At 48.5% G+C, this 21,074-nt stretch overlaps 1 protein-coding gene across 1 annotated transcript in view; it reads left to right on the top strand.

Moving 5' to 3' along the window:
* GABBR2 (gamma-aminobutyric acid type B receptor subunit 2) overlaps positions 1-21,074 on the top strand; it is a 1,360,263-nt gene that overhangs the window by 1,225,108 nt on the left and 114,081 nt on the right. The window contains exon 15 of the mRNA XM_073678612.1: positions 2,831-3,055. Within this exon, the coding sequence (XP_073534713.1) occupies positions 2,831-3,055 (225 nt within the window). The remainder of the gene's footprint in view (positions 1-2,830; positions 3,056-21,074) is intronic.

Below are 21,074 nucleotides of genomic sequence, written 5' to 3'. Positions count from 1 at the left end.
CATCTCTCATCTCTCCCCTCCCCCCATGTGCATCTCTCATCTCTCCCCTCCCCCCCATGTGCATCTCTCATCTCTCCCCCCCATGTGCATCTCTCATCTCTCCTCTCCCCCCATGTGCATCTCTCATCTCTCCTCTCCCCCCATGTGCATCTCTCATCTCTCCCCTCCCCCCCATGTGAATCTCTCATCTCTCCCCTCCCCCATGTGCATCTCTCATCTCTCCCCTCCCCCCATGTGCATCTCTCATCTCTCCCCTCCCCCCATGTGCATCTCTCATCTCTCCCCTCCCCCCCATGTGCATCTCTCATCTCTCCCCTCCCCCCATGTGCATCTCTCATCTCTCCCCTCCCCCCATGTGCATCTCTCATCTCTCCCCTCCCCCCCATGTGCATCTCTCATCTCTCCCCTCCCCCCCATGTGCATCTCTCATCTCTCCCCTCCCCCCCATGTGCATCTCTCATCTCTCCCCTCCCCCCATGTGCATCTCTCATCTCTCCTCTCCCCCCCATGTGGATCTCTCATCTCTCCCCTCCCCCATGTGCATCTCTCATCTCTCCCCTCCCCCCATGTGCATCTCTCATCTCTCCTCTCCCCCCCATGTGGATCTCTCATCTCTCCCCTCCCCCATGTGCATCTCTCATCTCTCCCCTCCCCCCATGTGCATCTCCCATTCCCCCCACTCCTAGTTAATTGTATTTAAAAAAAAATAAAACTTGTTATACTTACCCCCATGCGATCCCTGCAGAATCCTGGCGCTCGTCCAAATCGCTGACACCAGGTTCTCCTGCCTTCCGGTCATGTGACGGCGCCGTCACATGACCGGAAGTCAGAGGAATTATGAGATGTCCTGGACTCGGCGCTTTGCATGGGGCCGGGGGCCCCATGAGGAGAGAGACGCACAAGAGGGGGGCTCCGAGGGGGCTCCTACCGGCCGGGCCCCATACTGGAGTCAGTGCAGTCATGCCCTGATGGCGGCCCTGCTGGAGGCTGGAGGGGCCCCCTCTCCCTCGGGGCCCCCGTTCAATGAACCGGCTGCACGGGCGGTAGTTCCGCCCCTGGTTTGACAGTTTTATTACATGTGAGGAATGTCTATTTCTTACACATTCCTCACATGTAATAAAGCTGCCAAACAGTTGCAAATCATGCACACGGGAGCGATTCAACCATATCACCGAGCAGCTGCAAATACTCGGAGCTCGGCCCGAGCATACTCGGACAGAACATACTCTCTCAACGCTAGTCCTTAACAATACAATACATGAAATAACAAAATGGCTTCTGGTTACTGTGGTGAACAGGAGAAGTTCTCACAAAATCCTATTCTCTGACATCACTTCCTGCCTTGCAGTGACTGGCTGAGGCATGCATATGCCACTGCTCTTACTGGGGAGCGTAATGCTGCATTTTAGCTGTTTCCTGCTATATTTAGGTCCAAATTATGGAGTTTTGCTTTGAAGGGAACCTGACATTAGATTCATAGTGCCCAAACTGCAGGCAGCATGAATCAGAGCCAGTCAGTGTGCTTGTAGCCAGTTACGTGTTTTTTCAAAACACTGCGGCGTTTCAGTGGAACAGTAGGTTAAAAAAGCCAGCGGGGACTATAGGGAGCGACCTGACTAATTCAGTGTGGCCCCCAGTTGGCTTCTGTAAGTAGGGACAGACCTGTCAATAACTGAAGCAGGGTCAGGAGAAGCCGGACAGGGGCTGCAGCGGACTGAACAGATCTCTTCCTCTAGTCTTTGCTGGCTTTTCAAAATATGTTTTCTCTGAAATGCCACAGTTTCACAGAAAAACGTACCTGGTGGCAATTGCATAGCCAGGCTCTGATTCACGTGCTGCCCATGGTTTGTGCAGCGTGAAGCTAATGACAGGTTCTGTTTAATGTAAAATACTCTTCATATAGCATTTGAACACTTTGATATACAGTTTTATTAAAAAAGCATACATATTTGCCACAATATTACCTCATAACACTGAACTAGAAAATGAGGAAAGAAATCTTTTTCTCCCCTAATCTATACTCTATAGAGAAGGAGACCCTGCACACACTCCATTGAAGATTATGGTTAGTGTAATAGGTGGCTACACTTCACAATTCCCACCATTCTAACCTTAGTCTCTTGATGTATAGGGGACCCAGACGTAGTCACACAGTGCTCTATTAATACTTACTAGTGATGGGCTAGCCTGCTCGTTACTCGAGATTTACGAGCATGCTCGGGTGTTTCCCGAGTATATTCAGCGCGCTCGGGTATTATGTTTGAGTCGCACCATGTGCATGATTTGCAACTGTTTAACAGCTTTAATACCTGTGAGGAATGCCTGTTTCTTAGGCATTCCTCACATGTATTAAAGCTGTCAAACAGTAGCAAATCATGCACACGTTGCAACTCAAACATAACACCCGAGCACGCTGAAGATACTCGGCAAGCACCCGAGCATGCTCGCCAAAAGGATTAACAGAACATATTCGCTCACGACTAATGCTAACTCATCGCTGGTCCTGAGCATTGTGCTACTCGTCTTTCCCCCTGACATAGAAACTGCCTTATATAGAAGGTCGTGGATCACACAAAGCGGCATGGTAGGCCACATGTGCATTCCTGTTTTACATCATCATTTGGATGCACTTTGCTGTTAACAAGTGATATAGGAAAATACATTGACGTTAATCAAATTGAAGCCATATTAATATAATATATTATAATCAAAGTATTGCACAAGGAGCAACACAAAAGCTACTGAACTTTAGTCAAAAGTGATATTTTCAAGGAAAAGAAAAATAGAAACATTAAAAAAATAATTGCATTTGTCTCTTTTTTCCCTTTAGTTGTTTGGTTGTTTTTTGGCCTGGGAAACTCGGAATGTAAGCATTCCAGCACTGAATGACAGCAAGTATATTGGAATGAGTGTGTACAATGTGGGCATCATGTGTATCATAGGAGCAGCGGTCTCCTTTCTCACCAAAGACCAACCTAATGTCCAGTTCTGTATTGTGGCTTTAGTGATCATATTCTGCAGTACCATCACGCTCTGTCTAGTTTTTGTGCCAAAGGTAAGTTATTTACCCTTCCATGTTTTTTTATATCTCTTCATTTTGCCCTGCAATCATTTTATCCTCTCTGCCTTCAACATGCAATGTGTTGTGACCTAGATTTAAAATGACATGTTAAAGACCAGTAATGTTCATCTCCCATTCATACATCTGAGTATTAACCACTTATGTGCATGTGTAAATTTACAATGCAGTAAATATATGGATAAAACAAGCCACAATTACCACAAGAATAAAAAGCATCAACAATACGTAGCAGTAATGGTGCCAGTAAATCCATTCATTACCAGTAAATGGTAATCCATAAATGAACAGTTCTGGAATGCAGTGATTTCCCATTTAATCCTTCAGTAATGTATGATATACCATTGTTGTATAGTGCATTTAATACCTTAAGCATGTTTCAAATGATTTATTATAACCATATTTTATATGCGAGCCTTCCATTGCACTTAGTATGAAGCTTAAAAAAAGGTCTGCAATACAAAGTACCATGGTACAGGCGGGACTGCTAAATTGTGGGCTTTTCCACAATGTAGGTATGGAATATGCACTAATCCAAGCAAACACAAAGAGGGACATTTAAGAGGATCCCATGCTTCCATTTTCTGGTTCTAATAAGAAAAATATTTTTTCTCAAACCATTACAATTGGAAATTGTTTGCCCTCACTCAACATTTTTCTGAGAAAGTGCAAATCTTAGCAGTATTGGATTGATTGGAGTAAATTATAGCTGGTTTAGATTGAGGTTCTAGGATACGGGGTGGCCAAGATGCACCAAATATATTGCGAGGCATAAATTTGGTGCATCTTACTCTAGAACTTTTTTGATGGTGACTGGCGTATAGACACTAATCTTAAAGGGGTATTTTCAAGTCTTCTGACCAGCTCACAACTGTGGAGTTTCCTTACGCCATGGTTGCTGTGGGATGGAGGGCAACTTTGTCACTTTGAGTGACAGTTCTGGTCAGTTTCCTTCTGGTAATGTCATTGTTCTGGAGTCTACACTGTTATCCCTTTATTTGCATATATTGAGCTAACACAAACACAAGATCACACAATGAACAAGCATACAGCTCAGCAAAGTGAAAGCTATTTTCACTGCACTGTAGCAGGATATCCCAGGGCTAGGGGCTCCTTCCCTATCCCTCAAGCAGGGGTCTCTGCAACCCGGATTACTTCTTATTGTGAAGATTCCGGGGCCACGTGCCTTGCTGTGCTCCTATTTAAACCCTTATCTGTCCTCTCCCCCACCCAAGGAAATGGGGAGTAGAAGTGTATAAGAATACACAAACCAGACTAACAAGGGAAAACAGACAGGGTTATGAAAATACCAATCATACAAAAATGCTCTCACAAACAACAGAGTGGAACACCAGGGAGTTAAGGAAGGAGAAACCAAATAGGGGAGGATGAGGATGTGCGCATAGACAAATGTAGCACCCTGAGGATTCGGCTGCTACAGGGGTATTACACCTCAAGCCAGAGGTGTGGTATTCCACTCCCGGGTAAGGATGGAGTGTGGAACTGAGCTCAGTAGGCTGCATACACTACATACATCCCATTTCCGGGGGACAGATCGACGGTACTCCCACCAATATATGTGCAGGTACGATAGTGTCTGTCCCTGGCTGGAGTGGGAGGGGGGGTGGAACATCCCAGTAGTGTAGGGGCAGATAGGGGGAGCAGTCTGGGTAAAGCTAGGAGCTCATTGGGTGCTGGACACCTGAGCTCACACATAGAGGGAGTATATAAGGTGGGAACCATCTTAGATCAGGGTCAGACAGGCAGACAGCTACTGGTCAGTCTGTTGTAGAGGGTCAAGCAGTCCTGAAAGAAGAGAGAGAGGAGTCAGAAGGACCCAGAGGGGAAGAAGAGGGAACCCCAAGAGCCCAAATACAAGCAACAGGGTGAAGGGTTGGCACAAGGGTACCGGATCCCAAGCTGGTGGAGGGCACTAATCTTCAGCCAGAGACCGGAGGTTGTGGGCAGGATCTGCCACGACCCCCCACTAAATCCACCAGGAAGGCAGACCAAGTATAGGGTCAGGGAACCCAGCGGAGGTGTACCCACCAAGAGACCCGAGGGAGCCGGACATAGGTGGATCCCTGGTGGGGAAGGCCAGAGAAAAGGAACGTCAGAAAGGGAGCTCAGGATCACGCTCCAGAATTACCTGGGGGTTGGCCGAGTCCAGGACCTGGTGGACGCAGCACGGCTCGGGCGGTCACTCAAGGCCGGAGTGACCAGAACAACAGCAGTAAGTAAACACCCTGAACTGCACAGCCCGACTCTGAGTCTTAATACCATCCTCACTGCACCACCACAACCACCTCCCTCTACAACTGACCCCCTGAGGCTATACCCCTCCCGTTGGGGGTTATACCACCAGAAGCTGCACACACACCACCAGCCTCAGCGGACCCTGCTGCAGCGGTGGCCGTATTAACCGCAAATCAACGGGTGGCGTAGTCGACACTAAAGAACATCCAGCAACATCTGTAGGACTGCCACACACTGAGCTTGACACCCTGGGCACGGACCGGGTCACCGCCACTCGGAGACTACAACCCCCATCTGATCCGGATCCGGGTATCCCCCAAACAACACTGGCCCAGGGGGCGCGTCAACTTTGGCGTAGTCGGCAGGATTACGTGCCCGCAACAACCGGGTACTGCGTGCCTGAAGAAAAGTTCACCGTTACCTCAAAAAGAAGTCTCCCGCCGGTTCCGAAGGGTCCCCGCCAACGGACCCCATCACAGGTCGTTTCCCGCCGGTTGTCCGCCATTTGCAGCTTTTTCCCGCCATCCATGGAGTTTCCCGCCACTGGGAGACGATTCCCGCCATTTCCAAAGATTTCCCGCCTTGGAAGAGCGGACGCCATTATGGGCGTGCCAGAGGGTGGCAAGAGGCCACCTCCCATCGTGGGCCAGGTTGAAGAATGGCGCCAAAAGCAGAAACCGCGCCCACCAACAGAGACTGTGATGCTGGAAGTGTCCATCAGCGTGAGAGAACTGCCCCTGGAACTGACAATCACAAAGTTGCCCCGGGACCACCTTCAATGTGGGCGGAGACAGAACAAAAGAGAGAAGATGGGTGCAGCCTGGAGGAGTCTGGAGAGAGCGCACCCGGAGACAAGAGGTCTGAAGAGGACTCCGGAGAAAGCGTACCCGGAGATGGAAGGAGAGGCAGGCAGCACTGACCCTGTGGTCAGGAGCCTGCTGCAAGCAACAACCCCACTAGGCTTAGTGGAGATCCTGGCACAGCTCCCCCGAGACCGGGAGTGTGCACAGACCGCGCTGGAGGGCCTCGCACGGAGTATGGCCCAGGTGCAGCAAGACACGCTGACGGAGTGGAGCCGTGAGATGGCCCAGCAGACCGGAACCCGTCAGCGGAGCACGCCACCCGAGACGAGGAGACAGACCGCCTCTGAGGATGGTGCAGGAGGAGTGAAGGCCGGAGACGGCGCCGAGAAGGGAGCTGAACGGACGGAGGCAGGTAAAGGGGACGTCACAACCCCGAGCCGAGAAACCGCGTGCCTGCCCCAGCTCCCCGTCGCAGAGCCCGAAATTCCCCCTGCCGTGCCCGTCGCTGCATCGTCACCGTGCCGGACTAGGCCTCAAGCAAAAGCCGCGGCCGCGACCCCTGTGACGTCATACGCCTCGACCCTGAGCGCGGCGAAGCAGGAAATACCATCGGCCTGGTCGCAAGGTCTAGTACCTCCGGGCGCCGCAATTCCAACAGCGCCCCCTACCTCCGCGGAGCCACCGGCCTGGTCGCAGGGCCGAGTACCCCCGGGCGCCGCCGTCCTTACGGTGCCCGTTACCTTTAGGGTGCCCCAAGCCTGGTCGCAAGGCCTGGTCAAGCCGGGCGCCGCTACCATCAACGCGCCCTCAACATCTCGAGTGCCGCACCTGGGTGAAGATCTATTTGCCCAGCACACGTGCCCGGATGGGCAGCCCTTTGTATCGCCCCAGGAGTACTACCAACTGGAACTCCAAAGAGCAAGGCCCCTGTGCGAGCCCCTGATTCCGGCTCCGAAGCCCGCCAGGAGAACCCCGCTCCCGCTAGAAGAAGCACAATTCGAGTGGGACCCCACCGGAGGAAATCTCATGGGGTTCACTCAAGAAACGCGGGCAGCCGCAGCAGAGCGAGTGGAGTGCTGCCGCCAGCAGTTGGCAGACTTCGAGCGAGAACGGAGAGAGAGGCGGGTCCGTGAGCAGCGGCTGCAGGAACAGAGCGCAGGGCAGAAGAGCAGGACCAGGAGAGACCCCCGTGCAGCTCATGGTCCCCGTACCACCGGGACTGTGATTAAGTTTCAATTGCAGCACGGGTGGGGCTTCATCAGGGATCACCACACCCCCGGCGACGTCTTTGTGACCAGAAGAGACGTGGAGTCCCATCTGCCGGAGGGACACAGAGGTCGTGACCTATATGTAGGGGACGAGGTCACGTTCACCCGGCACAAGTGTGCCAAAGGACCCTACGCCCTCCATGTACACCGGCTGACGGAGGAGGAGCTACGGTGTGAAGAGGAGCAAGAGGATCCGGACGGGTCTGAAGGAGGAGCAGGAGTACACCGTCATTAAAGTACGGTAAAGAGACTGTACATAGTTACCCGTCAGGGTATAAGAACTGTTACTGCTGCTAGTTAAAATATAGTCCCCGTTGGGACCAGCAAATTGAACTGAAACCCGTGTGTCCCTATTCCCACTGACCGAGGACTGAGAGCGGTCATTCCTTTCCTAATACCTGGCCGAGGACTGAGAGCGGCCATATTTCCCCTTGTATATAGTTGCGCTTTCTAAGGCGCCCCCTACCGGTTTTATAGGAAACTGTTGTTTTTACTACAAGAGACTGTCGCACTTTACCCGGTCACAAGTTGCACCGTGGCCGGAGGAACAAGAATGTTTATTAAGTTTTATATGTTTATGTTTTATGAAAAAAAAAATTGTATGTTTGTGATGTTTATTCTCTTACAGCCCGAGGACGTGCTGTGGTTTACCAGGGGGGAATGTAGCACCCTGAGGATTCGGCTGCTACAGGGGTATTACACCTCAAGCCAGAGGTGTGGTATTCCACTCCCGGGTAAGGATGGAGTGTGGAACTGAGCTCAGTAGGCTGCATACACTACATACATCCCATTTCCGGGGGACAGATCGACGGTACTCCCACCAATATATGTGCAGGTACGATAGTGTCTGTCCCTGGCTGGAGTGGGAGGGGGGGTGGAACATCCCAGTAGTGTAGGGGCAGATAGGGGGAGCAGTCTGGGTAAAGCTAGGAGCTCATTGGGTGCTGGACACCTGAGCTCACACATAGAGGGAGTATATAAGGTGGGAACCATCTTAGATCAGGGTCAGACAGGCAGACAGCTACTAGTCAGTCTGTTGTAGAGGGTCAAGCAGTCCTGAAAGAAGAGAGAGAGGAGTCAGAAGGACCCAGAGGGGAAGAAGAGGGAACCCCAAGAGCCCAAATTCAAGCAACAGGGTGAAGGGTTGGCACAAGGGTACCGGATCCCAAGCTGGTGGAGGGCACTAATCCTCAGCCAGAGACCGGAGGTTGTGGGCAGGATCTGCCACGACCCCCCACTAAATCCACCAGGAAGGCAGACCAAGTATAGGGTCAGGGAACCCAGAGGAGGTGTACCCACCAAGAGACCCGAGGGAGCCGGACATAGGTGGATCCCTGGTGGGGAAGGCCAGAGAAAAGGAACGTCAGAAAGGGAGCTCAGGATCACGCTCCAGAATTACCTGGGGGTTGGCCGAGTCCAGGACCTGGTGGACGCAGCACGGCTCGGGCGGTCACTCAAGGCCGGAGTGACCAGAACAACAGCAGTAAGTAAACACCCTGAACTGCACAGCCCGACTGAGTCTTAATACCATCCTCACTGCACCACCACAACCACCTCCCTCTACAACTGACCCCCTGAGGCTATACCCCTCCCGTTGGGGGTTATACCACCAGAAGCTGCACACACACCACCAGCCTCAGCGGACCCTGCTGCAGCGGCGGCCGTATTAACCGCAAATCAACGGGTGGCGTAGTCGACACTAAAGAACATCCAGCAACATCTGTAGGACTGCCACACACTGAGCTTGACACCCTGGGCACGGACCGGGTCACCGCCACTCGGAGACTACAACCCCCATCTGATCCGGATCCGGGTATCCCCCAAACAACACTGGCCCAGGGGGCGCGTCACAAACACCAAGCAACAGTCTTCTGAACAACTCTCCAAATGCCACCTCTAGCAACCAACACATCCAACTCCAGAACCAGGCAGTATGAACTAACACTGGCAAACTCTGATTGCCAGAAGCAAGTATATATAGCACATGGGAGTGTCCAGCACTGAAAAGCTGAGACCATCTAAGCAGGAAAGCTTCAGAAGCTTTCAACTGAACAGATTAACCCCTGCACTGCTAGCAGAAACCTGCCCTGTTTAATATGATGGTGAAGTTCTTCTAATCAGTGCAGGAGTATGTGAAATCAGTCACTGCGGTCTTCTGGCCCCTCTCTTTCTCGGTAAACCCGTGACAGCTTTGATTAGAACTGCTCTGGAAACTGCCAATGATGGGTGCATGGGGATTGTAATTATGTAGAACTGAAAAAAGGATCTCAGTCAGAAGCTGATAGGGAAAAGGATGGAGGTGAGCAACAAACTGCTGTATAGAAATCAGTGAGCTGGAGAGAACTGACTGGTGTCTCAATAGTTATCTCCTTAGCTTGGAATGTAAATACTACACACAATCCAGGCACATGTAGACAATGTCCTAGGAAGCAAGCTATATACTATGTGAGATAAACACTCTCATTGCAGGAGAATGAGCAAGTCAATTTCAAACTTACTTATTATCATGCTGTCTAACTAACTAAAACAATTTAATAACATGAAAATACACATTTACCATAAGTAAATTTTCCATTATTTTTCTGGAGACAATATTGCCAGTAATTACAACAAATGTATCAACATGTCTGCTGGTTGATAAATGTGTCCCATCCATAAAGGAAACCCGTCTATTGATTCACGTTGCCCAAACCAGGGGCATCATGAATCAGCGCTTGTCTGCATGATTGCAACTAGGTATATTTTTCCTTGAAATACTGTGTCATTTCAGAGAAAATATAGTCTAAAAATCCGTCTGGGAACTACAGGGATAGTTGAGACTATTACGGCATCTGCCCAGAACAGTTTCTTCTACTTCTACTCAAGGTGATTGACAGATCTCTTGCTTGCTAAGTTCACACAGGGGAGAGACCTGTCAATCACCTTTAGTGGTGCAGGAAAAAGCCGTCCGGGGATGGTGCCAGACTAGTGTCAGCTCTCTCTACGGTGCCTGCATCAGAGAAAAAACAAAAAGTGCCGATACTCAATATGGGGTCCAAAAAGAAGTACTAAAGAAGAAAAACCCCTAAAAACTAACTTTTATTGATACTTTTAAAACTATAAAAACATACGACACACTCTTAAACATAAAAAATAGCAAATACTAGACAATAAGGGTATATCAGGGACAACAAGGACAGCTAACAGACCCTAGTCGGCCCTAATAACTTTCAGCTTACCTGAGTGTGGAGGATGGCACCCTAAATAGTCGACATGGACCCCGCTCAACATCTGCAGCTCCTGAAAAAACCCTAAAGTCACCTGTACTAGACAATTTATACATATATATACAAAGGGTATAAATATGTACCACCCTACCAGGGTCTCCCATAATAAAATTGTGGTGGTTGTGACGCGCCCCCTGGGCCATATTCAGGGGATACCCGGAGCCGGATCTGGATAGGGGCAGTAGTCCTTGTGGCGGTGACCCGGTCCGTGCCCAGGGTGTCAAACTAAGTGGCAGTCTATGGCAGTAGATGTTAACTTGGATGTCGACTACGCCACCCGTTGAGTGCGGCTTTGCAGCCGCCGCTGCAGAACAGTCCGCTGAGGCCGGTGGTATGGGTGCAGCGATGATGTTATAACCCCCAACGGGAGGGGTATGGCCTCAGGGCAGCAGGGATAGATGATGGGGGTGATGGTGGTACACGAGCGCAACAAAGACAACTCGGAGTCTTGGTGGTGCAGTTCAGGGTCTTTACTGGTGACAAAGATAGACCCTCCCGGAGTACTGGCTAGCGATTGGGGCCTGGTCAGTCCTTGAGCAGATGGGATCTCCCCTGGCCAGGCGGAGTTGTAGGCCTCCCAAACTGACTGTACTCTTCTGGCTACCTTGCTAGAGGCGGGTATAAGTAGCCCACGTCCCTGAGTGTACCGTGTGGTGCTCACCCGTATGGCCGGTGACTCGGGGCCTTCTAGTAGCTTCCGCTCCACGACGGCGGTGCTGGTCCCATGCGTGTGACCGTGCCTTCGGGTTTCTTGGCCAGAGGACCTGAAATCCCCTGCCTGACGGATTCTGCTGCTGTGTAGGAGTTAGTCCCCACAGCCTCGGACTCCGGGTCCGGTAAGAAATCTTCTCAGTCAGGGCGAGCTCTGCAGCTGCCAGCCCCTGACTCCTTGTAACACTGCTCCCACAGAGCTCCTGTTGTTTCTTCCCATAGCTGCTTCTCTTCTCTGTCTCTACTTCTGGCATGGCCCAGGAGCTGGGCCCAGCCGGAGCCACAGCTCCCTGTCAGCCCTCCTGGCTGAACTCTCCCTCTGAACTCTCTAACCCTGCCTCAGCCCCAGGTTTATATAGGGGAAGTTCTTCCCCTCCCAGGACTGGGCAGGAGGTGTGGCATGCATAGGATTCCTGACCAAGAGACCTCCCACCTGCTCTCAGACATAACATTGCCGTTACTGTGGAAACCAGACCCCTGGGGTGCCACATTCCCCCCTAGTGAAATTTAGTACTCCGGGACTAAACATATTTTTAGAAAAACATAACAAGGTATAAACAATAATAATACAATAAGAAAAACATATAAAGATGGTCACGGCGTGTCCGCAACCGGGTGCAGTTTTGAAGAAAAGCAAGGTGTCCATTTCACCAAAACAGGGAGACGTAACCAGGTAGGGGTCTGTCCTGCCCCGAGTCCTTAACAGTCTTTAGTCCATTCCTGGGTTACGCTCCAACTATGTACAAAGGATTCCCGGTAAATCCACCAAAGACTCCCATAAATTACTAGAAACACATAATTATTTACAGGATATGGCCGCTCTCAGTCCTCGGCCAGTGGGGATAAGGAATGGCTGCTCAGAGTCCTCAGCCTGGTTTAAGATAGGGGCACATGGGGAACAATTCACTAATCCCAACGGGGACCATATTTTAATTAGCAGCAGTCCTTGTACCCTTACGGGTAACTATTTACAGCTCTTTATTCACGCTACTTCCCTTCAGTAGCTATGTCCTCTTTGTGCTCCCTCCTGAGGGTAGTCCTCAGACCCGTCCGGGTCCTCTTGGCTTTCCTCGTATTGGTAGTACTGCAGCTCCTCCTCGGTTAGCTGGGTTAGTATCTCTGCGACAGTCCTCCTCCCAGGTGGCCAGGACTTTACCTCCCTTTGGGCTGCCCCGGTTAATTGGGCCACCAGGATGCTTACTTTTTGCTCCTCTGTGAGGGGGTACACCTGGAAGAGGCTATCCAGCTTTTCTCTAAAGTCATGCAGGGTATGTGACTCCCCTGAGTACTGGGGTAGCCAGGCTGCCCCCGGGATATAGGGCATGGTGAAAGGCATGACCGCAACAGCGGTGGCGCTGGCGGGGGTTGAAGCGGTGAAGCTCTCCTCCGTATCCGGCATCTTTCTCCCCCCTAGTGGACCGTGGCCTACCTTGCGATGATCCTCTTCCGTAGGCCACGGCTCCGCAGTGGATCGTCAGGGTTGAGGACCTTCCGTCGCGCTCCTGTGACGTCGGCGTCTGCTGGGCTCCTTCCAGGACCTTACGCAACGTCCGGACGTGAGGCGGGGCTTCAGTTCTCGCGCGCTTTCGGAGTCCACGCCCCTCTTCTTCCCACGCGGCGTCTTCAAGATGGCGTCCAACGGCGGGAAAACTCCACGGAAGGCGGGAAGAAGGCTGAAAATGGCGCCGGATGGCGGGAATCTTCGCGGATGGCGGGAAGAAGGCTGAAGATGGTGCCGGATGGCGGGAATCTTCACCGATGGCGGGAATCTTCACCACTGGTAAGTTTGAACAGTCTTTTTCAGGCACGCAGTACCCAGTGGTTGCGGGCACGAGATCCTGCCGACTACGCCAAAAGTTGACGCGCCCCCTGGGCCATATTCAGGGGATACCCGGAGCCGGATCTGGATAGGGGTAGTAGTCCTTGTGGCGGTGACCCGGTCCGTGCCCAGGGTGTCAAACTAAGTGGCAGTCTATGGCAGTAGATGTTAACTTGGATGTCGACTACGCCACCCGTTGAGTGCGGCTTTGCAGCCGCCGCTGCAGAACAGTCCGCTGAGGCCGGTGGTATGGGTGCAGCGATGATGTTATAACCCCCAACGGGAGGGGTATGGCCTCAGGGCAGCATGGATAGATGATGGGGGTGATGGTGGTACACGAGCGCAACAAAGACAACTCGGAGTCTTGGTGGTGCAGTTCAGGGTCTTTACTGGTGACAAAGATAGACCCTCCCGGAGTACTGGCTAGCGATTGGGGCCTGGTCAGTCCTTGAGCAGATGGGATCTCCCCTGGCCAGGCGGAGTTGTAGGCCTCCCAAACTGACTGTACTCTTCTGGCTACCTTGCTAGAGGCGGGTATAAGTAGCCCACGTCCCTGAGTTTACCGTGTGGTGCTCACCCGTATGGCCGGTGACTCGGGGCCTTCTAGTAGCTTCCGCTCCACGACGGCGGTGCTGGTCCCATGCGTGTGACCGTGCCTTCGGGTTTCTTGGCCAGAGGACCTGAAATCCCCTGCCTGACGGATTCTGCTGCTGGGTAGGAGTTAGTCCCCACAGCCTCGGACTCCGGGTCCGGTAAGAAATCTTCTCAGTCAGGGCGAGCTCTGCAGCTGCCAGCCCCTGACTCCTTGTAACACTGCTCCCACAGAGCTCCTGTTGTTTCTTCCCATAGCTGCTTCTCTTCTCTGTCTCTACTTCTGGCATGGCCCAGGAGCTGGGCCCAGCCGGAGCCACAGCTCCCTGTCAGCCCTCCTGGCTGAACTCTCCCTCTGAACTCTCTAACCCTGCCTCAGCCCCAGGTTTATATAGGGGAAGTTCTTCCCCTCCCAGGACTGGGCAGGAGGTGTGGCATGCATAGGATTCCTGACCAAGAGACCTCCCACCTGCTCTCAGACATAACATTGCCGTTACTGTGGAAACCAGACCCCTGGGGTGCCACAGTTGCACAAAGATATGTTAATGTTATACAGTAACCAGAGTCTGCCAGTTGTACATCACATACAGATTAGGTTTAAGGTGTGTAAAAAAATTTCAGAATGCACGCAAAAATATAATTAACCCACTAAAATTATAGAAATACCCCTGAAAAGTTACTTATCTCAAAGACAGATTCTTCAGAATTGAATGCCTAATCCCATAGTCCCATTGGCTGCCTGGCTTTTTAAACTATATTTTTCTGTGAAGTACCGCAGTGTTTCAGAAAAAAATATACATGGCTGCAATTGTGCCGCAAGGCTCTGATTCACGCTTCACCTCAAGTTTCCTTTAAATTTGTCAATAGGTATTTTGTTAGGTTTTATGGCACACATCTGCTAGAGTGAAATTGCACCATTTTTTTTTGTAAATTGTATCCATAAATGTGTCTAAAACCTGTCCAGGCTGCAGGACTAGCCCATTTTTCCATCCAATTTTACAAACTGATGTGTATGGCGCCCATGGCTCTATCGTATGGTGTCAGTGGTTCAAAAGTGTGTCTAAGTACAGCACGAAATACTGATAAATATGGGCCAAAGTGCACAAAGTGTAACTTTTACAAGAACTGGGTACTCTACTTTGTATGCAGGTGAATTACTGTCCAAAAGAATCAGCAAAAATAGTTTTGTTCTATACCATGAAATGAACAATGTGTATAACTCAACCACGCTCAAGAAGAATCACCAATTGTAGCTCCTTGTCATACATCAAATGTTGAGTCCTCACCTCCAGGCTGATTTCAAGACATGAGAAAGATATACCAGCATAAGTACCTTTCTTTTTTTCTTTCAAAGTTCTCTTCTACTTACAAAACTTTCTACATATCTGATTTTATCGGTTCCAACATTATAAACAGTTTTAAAGATCTAAGATATTTATAACATTCTAAGATCCTCAAAGCCTTACTGTAGCACATAGGTAAGTCAGCAGCTTTCACAAAAAACTCAGCTGTTGGCTGTGAACTACTGCAATATTGTAAAGCATAACGAGAGAAAACTGCTGTCTCAGGGAATAAAGCCGATATACAGAATTTTAACTTTACTCAAATTTAGTACTAATGTAAAATTCTAAAAAAAAAAACACAAAGCGTTACAATTTGGAAAACTGCAAGACTTGCTGAAAATTTACTCAGAGATGGGCAACCCCTTTAGCAAACATAACTGTACAATGACCAATATTGGCATCAATACTGCAATATAGTAGACAAATTATACTGGCAGTCCTACATGCAATGTAGGGGACTCAGCTGTAATGTAGGGGGCACAACTACCATTTAGGGGGCACAGCTACCATGTAGAAGAAGGTGCTCCAATCAGATGAGATCAAAGAAGATTTTTTTTGGTTAAAAGCAAAGGGCTATGTGTGATGAAAAACTAACACTGCACATCACCCTGAAAACACCATGTCCTCCGTCAAACATGTTGGTGGCACATTATGCTTTGGGGGTGCTTTTCTTAAGCAGGGACAGGGAAGCTAGTCTAAGTTGATGGGAAAATGTATGGAGATAAATACAGGACAATCTTGTTAGAGACTGCAAAATACTTAAAACTGGGGAACAGGTGCACCTTCCAGATGGACAACAGCCCTACACATACTGACAAATGTACAATCTAATATTTTAGATCAAAGCATATTCATGTGTTTGAATGGCCCAGTCAAAGTCTATAACTAAATCCCATTGAGAATCTGCTTTAAGAATTGAAAATTGCTGCTCACAGATGCTTTCCATCCAATCTCACTGAGCTAAAGCTAGTTTGCAAGGAAGAATGGGCAAAAATTTCAGCTTCTAGATGTTCAAAGCTGATAGAGATGACTCGCCCCCTGGGCCGTGGGGTACCGGGAACCGGGCTTCAGTGCGATGATGGGGGTAGTAGTGGCAACCCGATCCCGTGGCTCAGGGTGGTCAGACCAAATGCTGTGGCAGTCTATTTGTAGAGTTATGAATGTCCGACTACGCCACCCGTGGATTGCGGTCAGGGATGACCGCCGCTGCAAGGCAGACCGCTGAGGCTGGTGTTGGTGTGCAGCACAGGGATAGGATAACTCCCCACGGGAAGAGTGTAGCCTCAGGGCAATGTAGGTGGATGCTGGGGGTGATAGTGTAGGCCGCAGTAATAAGAGTTCAGAGTCCGCTTCAAACAGTCCAGGGTCTTTATTGTAGGTATTACTACTGACCCAACAGGATTACCGGGCAGGAATGGGCCTGGGTGTCTGAGGGCATTCGGGCGAGCCCCACTGGTCAGGGTGAGTGTGAAGGCCTACCGTTCTCTCTCTGCCCTTGCTGACTATCCCCCTTTTCGTGGTGTAATAGCCCACGTCCCTGAGCTGGCCGTGTACTTCGCCTGTATGGCTTGCGACTCGGGCCTTAGGTACCTTTTGCTTTTCCGTGCTGTACCAGTCCCTCTGTGTGGTGGAGCCTCCAGGCTTCTTAGGCCAAGGGACCTGAAATCCCTTGCGCGTTGGTTATCTGCTGCAGGGCTTGAAACCCTGACAGCCTCGGACCCCAATGTCCAGTGGTGATTCTCTCAGCCAGGACCGACTCTCGTCGCCTCTGTCCCTGGCTCGCAGCTTCTCCTCTGCCTCACGGACTCCTTGGCTACAGCTCAACTGTCCCTCCTTCTCTGGGACTAGTCTCAGTCCTGAGCTAGGTCGTCCAGTTCTCTCTAACCCTGCCCTCAGCTCCAGCTTTTATAGGGGCAGCCTGCTCCCCCTACTGGCCTGGGACAGGAGGTGCTGTATGCTAATTGTCCCTGACCAGGGAACCTCCCTCCTGCTCTCAGACACAGCCTTTAATATTTGTGGCATCCAGGCCTGAGGTGACACAGAGACATACCCCAAAGGACTTGCAGCTGTAATTGCAGCAAAAAGTGGTCCTACAAAGTGTTAACTCGGGGACCTGAATACAAATGCACGTCACAATTTTCAAATTTATATTTTTAAAATATTTAGAAAACCATGTATCATATCCTTTACACTTCACAAACACTTGCTTCTTAGTGCTGCTATATCACATAAAATTCCAATAAAATACATTTAAGTTTGTGGGTGTAACATGAAATAATGTAGAAAAGTTCATGGGTTATGAAAACTTTTTCAAGCACTGTTTATATTGGACAGATAAATCCTGTGACCTACTGGTGATGTTCTCGCTGATCATAGTCACTTACTTGTCCTTTTCTTTTCCATTCGGCCCAGATGGCAATGATCAATTTTTATATCAAAAACTCATCCCTGCAGAAAGTAATACAAAGACATATTTGGCTTTTCCATTTTCTAGCATCCTCCTTATAATCCCCCAACTCTACACAAAACATATAGTGCTATAACCAGTACCCTCTTCAGTAATAATTCCCCCTCTATGTCCTGCACACTAATAGCATCCTCCTTTTGTGCCCACACAGTACAGTGCCCCCACTGTCCCCCAAGACAGAAAAAATGTTCCCCTGTACCTCCTCCTAATAATAGTGCCCCCCCACCGACTTCCGGATCGGCGGGCCATCTGGAATTTGCCAGAGTTGCTAGATGACCAATCCGTCTAATTTATTTTCTCACTCAACCAAACAGGTTTACAACAGGACACGGAGCAGGAGGAAAAACATGCCTTTTCTGCTTTTTGAGTCTCTATGCTCTGCTGTAAACTGGTCATTTTCCCCTTCTACCCAGTTAATTCTTCTCTTTTCCATTAAACAGACTAGCTGAATCATTCTAAGCGCTATGTAGAAACAGGAAGTCTCTTTTCCCTGCATGAGTAATCTTTTGAACTACAATTCTACATTACTACAAAATCCCTGGCAGCTCAGCTCCACCCTTTCCTCAACTTGTGACTCAGCTCCTCCACTCCTCCCCCTGCCAGGGACTTTTGCAGTGACTAATGACTCATGAAGGGTAAATAGACTTCCTGTTTATACATAGAACTTAGAAGGATTCAGCTAGTCAGTTTTAATCACATAGTCATAGATCTAATGGAAAAGAGAAGAATTAACTGGGTAGAAAGGCAAAATGAGCAAAAGTACACAGTGCTATATAATATGATGATTGTAATACATAAGAGGATAAAGTTTGGATGGGAGTGCTTCTTTAATGAATACATGAAATACAATATTGCTGGAAACATTAAAAACAAAAGGTACTTAGTGGTTTTTGATCGAAGAGCTCAAAAGCCATCCAACCACATAAAGTTGTACCGAAATATGGATGGTCCCACTCAAATATGTCCTACCTCTCCATGTGCCAAACCAGGCCTCATCTGAACTGAGGAAATGAAAGGAAACCAGGCATAGCTCACAATTGAAACCTTGTCTGGTTTTCTTTTACTTCCCCAGTATAGGAACCATCCATATTTTAGTACATCTTGATGTGGTTGGATGTAGTCGCAATGTGCTGTTGCATCGTGTATGTATATGTTTGTATATTGGCCACATAATATATTTGTGTACCTGTACATTAATTCAATACTATAGGTGTGCGGGCCCTATTTTTTATTTTTTGTAGGAAATATACAGTAACATAGAGACATGTCTTGAGCAGCATTTTGTCAGACAGCAAACCATACTCACATATGCCAATGATAGGTTGCAACCTGAAATAAGTGACAGTAGTCATCTTGGATCATTTCTTGGACAACCCCTATGAGAACTAAAATCACAATATTTATGTACAAAAAGATAGGTTAACTAGTTCTAGACCCGGCCATTTAACACTGTTCCAGATCAGGAAGTTTGTTTCGCTTTTTTCATACATGCTGTTTAGAGAGCTGAAAAAACATTTCCCGTTCAGATATTCAAGTAGTTTTAACATTTTTTTCCATGATACATGGAGCGTCATGTTAATGTTACTGTCATATTTCCTCCTTTTTTATCAGGTGATATCAATGCAAAAATAAGTGAAAAAAAATTCTGTTTTTCCCAATTTTTTATTTTTTTGGATGACCACAAAGAACCACGAAAGTACATTGAAAATTTGCTCCCGATTCTGTAACAATTATTTTTATATATCAGAATTTTTTTTGTTAAGGCTCGGAGCTAGTAACAGCGATTTGGATTGATAGTGATATTTTTTTATCTTTTCTTTACCTGCTATTTTTTTTATTTGCTTATATATTCATTTTATTTTATTTTCTATTTTTCATTTATTTTACTTATATTGTCCTTCCCATAGCTTTATGGGGGGGACTTCAATATTTAAATTTGTTATTAGCCCCAGCTACAAGTGAAATGCAGCCTCTTGACTGCATCGCAGAGCTGCCTGGGGCTCCAATGGCCACTGTGTATGGGGGAGGAATCGCAGTCAGCTCTTCCTATTACTGCACAGCGCTTGTTTATTACAGTCTCTGCCTTCTCTATGGGATGTCTGTGACAGCCGGATCAGTGCTCATGCAGCTACACGATTAAGTATAGTAGTAGTAATATGCAGCATTTCAGAAAAACATTGCAGAATAGAAGCGTGAGGGCCTGGATGTTTAAAGTCTTTCAGCGAACCGGAAGCAGTAAAGGGGTTGTCCATCTTTGGTGACAATTTCTATTTCTTATTTAAATGCATGTATTTTTGGCTAAAAATCTTTTTTTCTAATAGTGTTTCATTAAAAACTTTGCATACACAATGTCAGTCTAAGCAGGGGCAGAGTTGTCATCACCTTCTCTTGTGTATAGCAGCCATTTGCTGCACACAGGATGACAAAGCAGCAGGGGCCAATGCTGCCAGAAAGGGAGACTAGAATGAGTACAATTTCAGTGTATGCATGCTCTCATCTCCTTCTACTTTGCGTTGTGGCCGCATGATGTTGCTGTGCAATTCTGTGTGCAGTGAGCGGCTGCTATGCACAGGAGTGGGATGAGAACTGGGCCCCTGCGCACGCTGACACTGTGTATGCAGGTACTCGTTCCAAAGCGAGTGCTGCCAATCACAATGAGGGGAGAGATAAAGTATTGTAGATGAGGGGGCAGAAAGGTGCACCCAGCCTTTTACCACACCAATGGTGCACTGAAGTTCCCTCATTTCCATATGTACTAAACCTGTTTTTCTATTGAAAACATTTACTAAAATCTACAGTACAAGTATCATTTTTTTTAGGGTTTTAGGGTCTAAGTTCCCTACATGAAGGTCTAAATAGTTCAATTTCAGTTTTTCAGTTTTGGGGTTGGAAGACTCCCTTTAAGCTGGTGCTTTCTCCCTCACTCTACAATTTTCCTCCTCAGATTGGCTTCTTATTTCCAGAATACCAAAGGATAAAATGTTCAAAAACTGCACATTAATAAACCACAAATGAGAAAAAAAATGTAAATTCCTAAGTAAGTGGAAATCTAGGGGATCACTTTAACAATTATCTAGCTAAACCAAAAGACTTGGTTAGCACTGAAAGGCCAGTAAGGACTTGATATGACAAGTAACTCTCTGGAATTAAAAGAACATAAGTTTTGATTCATCAAAGACCTGCGATTTTTACACTGTTCTTGATGAGGGGGCAGGGTGGAGTCAGACATCTCTGATTCATATAGAATATTCATATAGAAACGCACTACAATCTGCATATAAAAATCAGCGTACCCGCAAAAGAATCCCATCCACTTTGCTGGAACTTAAAGACTAGAGATGAGCATTGTTCTACTCGAACTGTTCGCCAATCTCAAATTCGAGCTGTTTCGGGCAGTGTTCGAGCCGTTCGGCGAACACGAACAATTTGAGAAAAATTCGGCTGTTCGAGGTTATGTTCGATAACTGTTCG

Source organism: Phyllobates terribilis, unplaced genomic scaffold (genome assembly GCF_046119375.1).
Source record: "Phyllobates terribilis strain yellow unplaced genomic scaffold, ASM4611937v1 Scaffold_4__5_contigs__length_816908805, whole genome shotgun sequence".
Lineage (NCBI taxonomy): Eukaryota > Metazoa > Chordata > Amphibia > Anura > Dendrobatidae > Phyllobates > Phyllobates terribilis.
Note: the sequence above shows the minus strand (reverse complement) of the source record. Positions and strands in the feature narration are given on the sequence as shown.